Source organism: Helianthus annuus, chromosome 13 (genome assembly GCF_002127325.2).
Source record: "Helianthus annuus cultivar XRQ/B chromosome 13, HanXRQr2.0-SUNRISE, whole genome shotgun sequence".
Taxonomy (NCBI): Eukaryota; Viridiplantae; Streptophyta; class Magnoliopsida; order Asterales; family Asteraceae; genus Helianthus; species Helianthus annuus.
Genome location: NC_035445.2, coordinates 67,160,905 through 67,173,204, shown reverse-complemented (window position 1 = coordinate 67,173,204; position 12,300 = coordinate 67,160,905). Strand labels below are relative to the sequence as shown.

The 12,300-nt window shown below is 35.0% G+C and overlaps 1 protein-coding gene across 1 annotated transcript; it reads left to right on the top strand.

The window, feature by feature from the left end:
• Positions 1-6,756: 6,756 nt before the first annotated feature.
• LOC110905209 lies at positions 6,757-7,860 on the top strand. Its single transcript, XM_022151100.1, has 2 exons — positions 6,757-7,156; positions 7,280-7,860. The coding sequence occupies exons 1-2, from the start codon at positions 6,757-6,759 to the stop codon at positions 7,858-7,860; spliced, it is 981 nt and encodes a 326-aa protein (XP_022006792.1).
• The last annotated feature ends 4,440 nt before the right edge of the window (positions 7,861-12,300 follow it).

Here is a 12,300-nt window from a genome sequence, read left to right as displayed (position 1 = left end):
TTATAAAATTTAATATACTGGATCTACTAATTTTTTAAAAAACATTCGGTTACGGGGACTTCGACCTGTTCAATGTGGGTCCGCCCCTGATGAAACTGATCTTTATATACACATGAGAAGTCAAGTGGGAAAGATAACAAACTAGAGTAATTAACAGCATAAAGCTAAGTAACTCTAGCTATGTCTAACGAGCTGCTAACATACTATACATATACACTAATATATAATATATAATTAGCACCAGATTAATGATGTAACTTAAGAGCTTTGAATATAACTGTAAGAAGAAGTAATAAAGAAATAAGAGTGTATATTATAGATTATTTTTACTCTTTTACGTTGTAGTGATATTCATACTACAAGAATTAATGATTTGGGAGACATGATCTTATTATAGATTTGAAAAGTGTCTTCATCCGATTAGTCATAACACACATATAGATATATAATTTTTTTTTCTGAATATATAATATATTTTTTTGGAATATGTGAAGAAAAATGTATCAAGAATAAATGATACATTTCAAAGGTTGATGTGTTTAAAATTGAAAAATGAAGGATATAATACTAGCATGTTGTCAAAACATTTAATGCCCAATAGAAAAGAAAAAAACAGAATAATATATATATATATATATATATATATATATATATATATATATATTAAATCTCTCTCTCTGACGAAACCTCAATAATCGCCGGAATTCGTCAAGCTGCTCGACGATGAAGATAGAGACAGATTAGTGTGTGAGATTTAGTCGATTTGCTTATTGGTAGCAGTCTTGACATAACCTTCCATTCTAATAGGTTAATTGATTCATCCATTCGCGGCTTGGGTTTCTCCGACGGTCTCGTTTTATCCGTCCCGTGATGGGGAGAGAAATAGGTGAAAGCTCAGGTGTGGGGAACGATCGGTTGAAATACGGAGAAAGGTATCAAGGAAAAGAAAACAATCAGGTGAACGATAAGTAGTACACAAGAGAGGACGCAACAACTTTCTATATCTCCAACATACATCCACAAGTATCCGATGGAGAATTTTGGTTGGAATGTAGAAACTTCGGACACTTGGTGGATGCTTACATTGCAAGGAAACGGGATAAGTGGGGAAAATGTTTCGGTTTTCTCAGATTTGTCAATGTAAAAGACGAGGAGAAGATGGCAAAGGTATTGAACCAGGTAGAATTCTATGGATGGAGAGCCAAAGCAAAAGCAAAGGTGGCAAGATTTGTGAAAATAGTTAAGAAACCGTTGGAGAAGAAACAAGAAACCTGGGTTAGAAAGGAAGTGATGAAACCTGGAAATATGAACGTCAGGACAGAAGGAAACCATTCAGGAACTAGGAAAGGAATATCGTATGCGGACACAGTGAGGGGAAAGAAAGCACCGGTAGAAGAGGAAAACACAATGAGGTTTGCGAACGAGTCTGAAGCTTTTAAAGAATGGCGTAATAAAGTGGTGGTGTGCGAATATCATAATAAAAAACAACTAAAAAAAGCGGATAAATGTGCAGAAGAACTGAGGTTGGATAAAGGAATAATACGTTATCTAGGTGGTTTGAGAGTACTCATCACGTTTAAAGAAGTTAAGGATATGGAGTCGTTCGTGAGTGATAAAGAGGAACAGTGGAGAAAATGGTTCCATAAGATGGAAGTGTGGAAAGGGCAGTTACTGCCATACCAACGTGTTGCATGGCTCATGATCAGGGGGGTCCCTATACAACTGTGGATGGGAGAAGTACTAACGTTATTGCTGAAAGGTACGGAAGAATAGTGCAGAGCTCCAGACAAATACGATCTAAATCTCCAATTCGATATAGTTGGAGTTGTGGTCGATCACGGTTTCAGTATCAAGGAAACAATACCAGTCAATTGGAAGGAACAGTTGTTTAAAGTGTGGATCTCGGAAGTGGAGGAACCATGGATACCAATATGTATAATTAGGAGGAGAGTATCTTTCAGTGAGGAATCGGAGGAACCAACAGAAAAGAATCACCGGGAAACGGAATATGGTGTGAACAGCAATATCCCACTCAAGTCACCGGAAAAAAATGGTAGTTGACAAATCACCAGGAGGGGCATCTATGTCGGGAAAAACGACGACAACGGCGGAAGAACAAGCGTCGCCGGTGGAGGAAAATGAAAAGACAAAAGATCAAAGGGGAGAGGAAACGGCTGAAAGATCTGATCCGGACTCAAATCCAACTTCCAAGATTAAATCCATGGGTAATGATGAGGAAATAAATGGTGATGTTGGGATTCCCGAAAAGGTTGGAGGTAATATAGTTATTACCTCAGAAGAGTCAACACAGGGCGGTGGGGTCGGTCAGTCAATTTGTGACAACCGTCAAAAATCCAGGTATCCGTACAATTAATTAACCATGATTAGTGCTTAATGACTGTGCTGAATTACAATTAATTGCTTTCTGATTACTGCATCATACTTACATGTGCATTACATATTGCATAATGTCACATCATTATTACGTGCAAACCATATTGACATAAATGATGCACAAAGCACAGTTAGCACAGTTAGCGGATAACTCAGAAAAATGCTGACAAAACTCAACACATAGACAAACAGTGTTTTGAGACCTAGTTTGGGCCAGAGACTAAGTACTACACTAGTATGGTGTGTAGGGAAGTAAGGACCACAAAACTGCATTCCTAAGTGATAGTTTAAGTGTCGGAAAGTGCCTAAAGCTCACCCAAAGTGCTGAATTCAGCATAAATCAGCAAAAATCAGCATTTTAACAAGCTAGTATCATGCAAAAATATGACTAAATGGTCCTGAAAGCTTTCCTAAGTGTCGGGAATTAAAAGTGTCACAAAAGGGTACATAAAGAACACTAAACGGTATAGTTTAGCACTTTAACGAACCGGTATCTAACCGAACAACCGGACACTACCCGAAACATCAAAATTACACTAGAAGCATTGTTTTAATGTTTCCAAGCTAGTTATGATCCCCGAACACCCTAACACACTATATAACATCATATTAGCTAAAACACCTAAACTTAAACTTGAAATCTAACTAGAATCTCTAACTATCCATTACATCCCAAACCTATACCCCCCCTCTTTGGGCGACGGTCACAAGGGTGTGGCCCACCCTTGATCTTACTTGATTTCATTTGATTTGTTAGGAGATTTGTTGTGTACTTAGAAGACATATTACCTAATGGATTAACCTCTAAACTTGGATATAAGTAAAGCATGGAAGATCAAGACCTTATTATCTTTCACCCACACAAAACACACTTAACTCTCTCCCTCTCCTCCTCTCCTTACGGCCGTGAGCCACCACCCACACCACTACCACTTTCATCCAATCTTCATCCATTCCAAGGTGATCACAAGGTGTTAGGAGCAAGATAAGGAGGCTTGGTGGTCTTGGAGATTGAAGGACCTCTTCCATTTGCTTTTATCCATCACATTCATCATCTTTAACTTCTTTGGTTCTTCCCTAGCCCTTATGCTAGTAGTAAGCCTCTTGTAACTTGAATTTACTTCTCATTTTGATGGTTAAAAGATTATGTAAGATGTTAATCACAAGAATCATCATGAAGCATGAAGATGAACCTTCACATAAAGCTTAAAACCATAAGAATACATATTGTTTAGTGTTGTTTTGCTTCTTGATGATTGATTATTTGTGTTTATGATGTTAGAAATCATATGAAACTTACTAGATTGTGATTAAACACATGATCTAGCAAGTTGAGGTGATGATCTTGTGAAAGACCAAGATGATCATACTCCATGTTTCTCATGAACTTGAAAATGAAAATGATTTTTGTGAATGATGAAGTATGTAACATGTTATTGGCCATAAACATGGATGATTACAAAACTAGTTTTCTCAAGAAACTAAGTTGAATCACAAGATTTACATAATCATGGATTTTATGGAAACTAACCATGTTTTTAGTGGTGAAACAAGTATAAAAATACATTGTGAACAAGAAAAATACAAGAAGATTGATTTTTAAAAAATCATCATACAAGTTGTAAAAGACTAAATTTTTCAAGAATAAGATTTACAAACAAATAACCATATTTTTAAGGGTAACAAGGCTTACTTAACAACATAGTAAGTTACTACAAGTTTTTATAAAAGTTCAAGTTCATGTTGTTGTACAAATTACATGATTTTGGCACTTGGTAAGTGTTGATTGAGTTGATTGATTGTTGGTGATGATTTTAAAAAGAAAATGATATGCTTTGAAAGCATGGGAACCTTCGTTTTTAGGGGAAACTATGGCAAAATTTTCTAAAAATGTAAACACTTAGAAAAATATTTTCAAACAAGTATTTATAAGTGTATTTTAACCATGAGTTTTCTACATAAACCTTGCCATAAATTTTGTTACAAAAATACAAATATTGGAGGTTGGTTTTTATAAATAAAAGTGGCTAGATATATATATTTAGAAGACACATGTGTGTGAATATTTGTATACTTTGTGTAATAGTTATATTATTTTAGGGTTAAAATAATATAACATAACAAAATACCAAGAAATTACAATCCAAAATATTACCAAAAATCTCAAGGAATAAATATACAAGTTACACACAAAATATTGTAAAACCGAACGAAAGAATGTAACTTACCAAATATTCCGGAAAATATGTTTACAAAATATATTTTGGTAAATAATATTTTGGACACAAGAAATGGAAATATGATTTTTATGAATATCACAAAGTTATATTATATTTTTGACAAGAGGGAAATATATATTTTGGCGATTAAAAATATATATGTCATCTTGGAATTACTAGGAAATATAATATTTTTGGGAAAATATATATTTTCTTGGAATACATTATTTTTGGGATAAAAATAAGTTTACATGTATTTTCTAAAGTTAGACTTGAAAATATATTATTTTGGAACTACAAATATTTTTGCCAAAAGGAAAAATTATGAATAATTTTTCTAAGTAATATTCCTTAAAACATATATTTTGGAAATATATATTGGATATTTATTAAAGATAATATTCCGGAATAATTAATGAGAAATTAAGTATAAGAATACTTAACAAATACAAGAATACGAATATAAATGTATGAGATACCCCCATCCTTGGGAAGGAAATATGAGTATAAATACTTGAGAAGTATTATTACAAAAATATTGATTAACAATTATTCCAAAATTAAATATAATTTAAAGTTAAAATAATTATTATTTTAACAAGTAATTATAACTTGGAATAATATTGAAGACATAAAAGAAACGTAACTAAAAAACGCAAATACTAAGACAAGGCACGACCCGTTCGTCTAATAGACCCTAGTACATTGTAGGTAGTCATGTTTGCTGAAGGGATTTGAGTTACGAGTACTGAAGACGCAAGACTGTGAGTTCATGTCCCCCTTTTCTTTAAACTGTTTTGTTTATTAACTTCGGGGGTGAAATACATGTTACAAAGTGATTACATACAATTACAATTGGTATGGTTAGCCTAGGAAAGTACAGTAGATCATGTGAATGGGTAGGCGCACACTTAAGACCATTAATCCTCGTATAAGGACCGAGGGGCATGAGTGATAGATCTATTTGGGTGTAGCGAGCCCACACCCTTGAGGACCAGGGTGGCCCATAGGGTGACTATGTCTTACAGCCGGAAGCCCGGTACAAATTTGCTAGGTTTGAGCCTTCCTACGCCGTCACACATACCAGTGGCCTTGCAAACCATTGGTGATCTGTTTCCTTGTTTGCTTTCATACCGGAATTTACAAACATACATACATACACTGTTTACAAAGGTTTTATACATACGTATACACAAACACATGAACTCGCTCAACTTTTGTTGATGTTATCAAATTACATGTATTTCAGGGAATTAAGTGGATCTGGCAGGTGTTTGCATGTTCAAGCTGCGTTTTGAAATAAAAAGATGTCATCCGAAGTTATTAGGGTTTAGGAGATGTATCTTAATCCTGAACGAGATACATGGTTCTAAACTCGGTTTTATTTAAGGTCTTTTGTTGAGTCTTCGTGAACTCTCTTTAAAACATGTTGTGGTTGTAACTTAAATTTGGAGTCTACGTTTCAGACAATTATGTTGTGATATTTTCAAAATTAATTTATGGATGCACATCTAATGGTTTTATCATATAGTATTGTTATGATTGAATGCTATGGTATTAAGAAAGTCACACCATAATCACGCTTCCGCAAAAGTCAGGGTGTGACACAATTGAAGTTAGGCCAGTGCCATATGGATCAAGTATAAGGAACTCAGATGGGCCTATAACCGCTCAACACAAAAAAAAGAAAGAGAGTAAACTTAGCTTCTGCAAGAGCCCAAAATCTTAAGCCCAATTCGAAAATAAATAAAGGGAAGCTACCAGATATCAATTTAGAGGTGACAGAGAAGGTTAGGTTCCAACATCGACAAAAGATTCCATTGAAAGTAAAGAAAAAGAGCAAGAAAGATGCAAGGATTCAATCAATAATTGAGGACCTTTTCAACGAAAACAGTGGAGGAGCGGTCCCAGACGACGGCTTCAATTCCGATTGGGAGGAGGATTCACAGTCCAACGATACACTCGTTGAAGATACCCAAGTTGCCGAGAGGTTCCGATCAGTTGATCAGCGGTCGGCGGAAGAGATAAACAACAAAATACGTCAGACAATGGAGATAGGGGCAGCAATAGGGGTGGACCTGAATGTTAAAGAAGATCTGATTAGGAAGACGGTTGTTGAGGAAGAGGAGGTAGCAGGTATACAATGAATTTTGGAACCATTAACATAAAAGGGGCAGGAGGGGTGGGTAAAGCTAAGGTAGTTAGAGGGCTATTGTCAAAGTATGGGTTAAACTTTATAGCGATCCAGGAAACACAGTTCAGAGACTTACCGGATAGAGTAATAAAAAGGTTTTGGGATAACACAGCGTTTGATTACATCAAAGTGGATGCAGATGGGAGATCGGGTGGACTGTTATCAATCTGGAGTCCCGGGGTATTTAAAAAAAATCTCGATGTTAAAACTCAAAATTTCATTTTAGTTAAAGGGCAGGTAACAGGGGAACAGGAGGAGATAATCGTTGTGAATGTTTATGCTTCGACAGTACCAAGTAATAGGAGACAACTGTGGAATGAGTTACTATCGTTAAAGCAGTCAGTCCATGGTAAATGGATACTCTTAGGTGACTTCAATGAGGTACGATTCCCTAAAGAAAGATTTAATTCACAATTTGATGTTGGGGGTGCACTGTGTTTTAATAATTTTATTATGAATGTGGACTTATAAGAATACAATATGGGTGGAAGGAGATACACGTTTATGTCAGGAGATGGGAGAAACCTAAGTAAAATCGACCGAGTACTAGTATGTGGTGAATTTATAATGAGGTGGCCAGATGCGACTTTGTTGGCACTGAACAGAGACGTCTCGGATCATTGCCCATTAATATTAACAACTGTTAATAATTTTGGGCCAACTCCATTCCGTGTATTTCACTGTTGGATGGATGCTACCGGTTTTGATGAAGCGGTAAGGAAAGGTTTGGGGAAGGGGTGCGATTCAAGCTTCAAGGATGAATGTGTAGCCATAAAATTTAAAGCAAGAAGAGATGAACTAAAAACATGGAGAAGTAGTGAAAAAGCAAAAGAGGAGGAGCTATTGGCAACCACAAACGAAAACCTACAAAAATTAGAAACAGAAGCGGAAAGGAGAAGCCTTACGGCGCAAGAGATTGAGACTTGGCAAGGGTATAAAAGAACAATAAAGGAGTGGCATAAAGCGAAAGCAAAGGATTTAATCCAGAAGTCACGAATAAAATGGATCGCTTTGGGGGATGAAAACAACGTTCTTTCACACGGTAGTAAATAGTCACAAGATTAGGAATAGGGTAAATGGGTTGTGGATAGATGGCAACTGGATTTCAGACGCCAATGTTATTAAAGAAAAGTTTACGGCGGCTTTTAAAGAGAAGTTCAAGGAACCTATTCCTTCAAGGCCTAGGATGGGTATGGACGGTTTTAAAAGGTTGACGGAAAACGAAAATCTGGTCTCATAGAACAATTCAAAGAAGAGGAAGTTAGGAACGCAACATGGGAATGTGGGAGAGATAAAGCTCCAGGGCCTGATGGGATTACATTCACATTGATAAAGAAATACTGGGAGGAGCTGAAACCAGCAATTATGGGAATGATGCAGCAATTTTTTTTATCCATGGATCAATACATCATTCATGTAGCTCGTCTTTCATATCGCTTATCCGAAAGGTAACCCATCCGATGGTATTTTCCGATTTTCGTCCCATTTCGTTAATAGTGGTAGTTAACAAAATAATATCTAAAGTTCTGGCAAACTGTTGTGGTTCTCATAGCACCTTGCTATGGTCCATTTGGTTATTATGGTTAATAAAACGTTCCGTCTTGCTATTAAAAAAAAAACTCAGTTCTTTTATTTATTTGCATCTAACTTATTTTATGAGAAGTTCAAAAAATGCGACTTGTGGCACATAGAAAACATGACTCCTTTTACATACGAATTTTCAACACAGGTATGTCCCTCTAAATAAATGTGTTTTGGAAAATCAATGTGTACTAATTGAACATTGTGAAAGATAGTTTTTGAGGTTTTTTTTTTTTTTAATTAAGACTATGTTTTATTTAACATGTTTTGAACGAAACTAATATAAATGACATGAGATACATATTTGAATATACATATTACGGTACAAAAAGGTGGAGATCGATTCCCACATTTTAATATATTTCATCATTTTTATGATTTATACCATAAAATCGAGAATTAAAGTCTCTTGAAATGGAGTATTGAATTGTTATATTTAAAAATGGTGTTCTTTCTACATGTTGATGCAATGTACGATAAATGATGGGTTTAAAACAATTATAACAGTATGGCTACCATTATTGCGATGAGTCTAAAAACACTCATAATTTGATAGAGGCATATGCCCGACCTAGAATAATTATTTAATCAAGTGAAAAATAATACAATTATTAAGTACATATCAAACGGGAACCTTTGATTCCTAATTTACCATAATTTCAATCACCGAACTCCAAAGTATATATATATCCTCATAATAAAAACAAACGTTTATTCTTATCTAAAATTTGTTTAGAATTATTATAGAAAAAAAAAACATTTATTCTTATCTAATTTTTTGTTTAAAATTATTCTTATTATTATTATTATTATTATTATTATTATCATTATTATCATTTAATATGATCATAATAAAAAACAAACTTTTATCTTTATCTAAATATTTATTCTTATATAATATTTTGTTTAAAATTGTTATTATTTAATATGAGAGATAAATAGAAAAATAAGATGAAAAAGCACCAGCAAACAACACGTGTCTAAAAAAGATTTTCATTTATTAGTATAGAAAGATTTAATAAAGAAAGAATTACATAGATAAATTACACTTTTGGTTCTCACTGTACATATTGAACCAACAATGCTTCAGGTCATCGATTGATTGAATCAGAATTGTTTATGTGGTTCAAATGGCTTCCAAAAAAGTAAAATTCTTGGCATATATTAAAGTTTAAGTTTAGTAATCATATATTAACGAATTCGAAAATTCTAATAATTAATATATATTTATTTAATTAATATACATTTATCGTCACACATCATACATACATTAAAATTATCTCAACTATAATTGTCAATTCAAAACAAGGGTGATGATCAAATAGAAAGTTTATTTTGGCTAGAAAGTATAGGAAGCAATAGGATTAGGACATGTGGCAAAATTCAAAATAAAGAGGAAGGGTATTTTAGTCAATCTTATCCTTTTCTTCTTCCTTCTAACATCAAAACCCACCATTTTCAAAAACCCACCATCTTCAACCATTTCTTCACATTCTATCTCAATAATTACTAAATTATAGTGCGATTTTCGTCACCAATCAACTGTTAGGGCTGGATTTTTATGACCTATGATCCTTACTTGGTATCCTAACAAGTGATCCTTGTTTCTTTGGCAGATAGTGATCCTCAGAGGAGCTCCAGGATCAGGATCATGGATCATCCTAAGGATCCTCATACTAACGATTGTTCTCTTTGGATTTAATGTTGTTTTGCAGGAATTACGAGTTGGACTTGGTCTTAGCAACGTAAACAAGGAATCTGTCACGCTAATTTTGCACATGCATAATCAAAGATGGACGTTATGGATAATATGGAAACTCAGCACAATTCAAGGGAAATTAATTAGGCTAAATTTACTTCTATTTCTAAAGGGGTAACGAGCTAGTAGTTAGGTGATTTGCCTAAAATAGAACCACACACACTTGTATAAATGGCACTCTTGAACATTCGGAAGACACAACACATTTCTCACACGCTTTAGCATACGATACTATAGTGATCCTTGTACCCAGCTCGTTACCATCCGAAGTTGTAAACATTGTTTGTTATATTGAAGTTTGGTGATCGGTAGTTTCCATCACCCGAGGTTTTTTATGCCGGAGATCATTCATTGATCAAGGGCTTTTTCCTCGTATAAATCCTTGTGTCACTTGTGCAATTTTCATTATAGTGATCCTTATCTTTGTTCATCATACCAAGCATCATTCCCCGTTTACAAAGAGCTTGGTTAAGCGCAAATAACTCCTTTGATCGAGTGTTTACTTGATTACTTCTAGAATTAATATGTAAGAACTCCTTTGATCGAGTGTTTACTTAATTACTTCTAGAATTAATATGTAAGAACTCCTTTGATCGAGTGTTTACTAAATTTCGCTAGCTTTTTAGATTTATTGTTCTGTTAAAAACTTAGTTTAAAACAGTACTTTTTCTTGGGCGAGATTTGCCGTCACTTTTCATACGTGCAATATAGAAAAAAGGAAAAGAATAGAAAAAGGAAATCCAATTTTTAGTTATGTTATTGGTTGGAAAGAAATAGAAAGATTTAAATCATCCACTATAATTTTTGGAAGTACGTCAATAAAGTATAATATTAAACACAAACTAATAAAATCAAATTATAACTTTAGATTTTAGTTTTTTTTTTAATGGCAAATTTGGATCACTGACGGACCATTGAAGTATCATCGTGCCACCAGAGAAACCACCCGATCATATCCATCTCCATTAGGCATAATGCCACACCAATTCAGAAGGAAACCCAATAAACATGGGAAAACCACCTTGTAGGAATCGAGCTTAGAACCTATTGGTCCCAAAGCCTTAACCCACTACCAAGATGCCACTAGACTATAAAGCCTTGGGCAACTTTAGATTTTAGTAGTATTAAAAACTTAATGAACCTTTCACAACAACAACAACAACAAAAAAAAAAAAAAAAAAACTTAATGAGATTTTTATATTTGATACAATATCTTATATAAAAATATAAGTCGATCCGTAGTGGGGCGCTATGCCCGGAGATGGCGCCGGAAAAACGCCCCAAACACCAAAACTAGCGGCGCTATAAATGAAAAATGGGGGTGTGGCGCGAGATATATAGCGGCGGTATGGGGGAGGTTTTTCAAAGATTGAACCAATCACAAACAAGCAAGGTTTTTATAATTAATTAATAAAATTGAAAATTAAGAATTAGATAATGATGGGTATGAGCTTTATGATTACGGGCTCTAGTGATATAACGCCCCATAAAGCCTCCGTATGAAATGACACGACACGTGTTGCATAACGCCTCATAAAAGGCTTTATGACTACGGATGAACTAATATAAATAAATAAGGCTATACGGTATGGGGGACGTCCCCATACCGTCGAGGTCCGGCGCCGCCATCAACACCATCCCGCCCCCCCACGTCCCCGTCCTCTCCGGCGGAATCTAGACGATCTCGACGATCCAAAATAGTGGGCCCTCTATTAAATAAAAAAATGGAAGATTGATTTAGAATATTATTTTATCCAAGGCATCGGAAGAGTTGCTGATGAGTTCTCGAAGGAAGATCTACTTGTTGCTGTAGAAGGTGTTGATTATTAAACTCAACAACTAGTTGATCTCAGCCTGGAATGCAAACGTCTCAGCGTCAGCCATCTGTACCTCCGCCATTGCAACAAATTAACTATAGAAGTTGTGAAACGATGGAAGATTGATTGAGAAGATTTAGAGAGATTGCGAACTTTTTGTAGAGAGAATTCATTGAATTTCAGTTTTGATGAGTAGACGTATGAAATTGGGTGGCTTTTACAGTGAAGAAGGTGGTGTTTCGAGGTGCTTCTCCGGTGCCAGAGGTTCGGGGTGAGGTTCGGGTGGGTTATGGATGCTTCCACTCCTCTCTCGTAGCTTATGATTTCTAGGTTCTT

Coding starts and splice junctions, on each gene's coding strand:
- LOC110905209 (XM_022151100.1), top strand. CDS start 6,757: ATGAATTTTGGAACCATTAACATAAAAGGGGCAGGAGGGGTGGGTAAA. Junction 7,157..7,279: donor GTTAAAGCAGTCAGTCCATG/GTAAATGGATAC, acceptor TGGACTTATAAG/AATACAATATGGGTGGAAGG.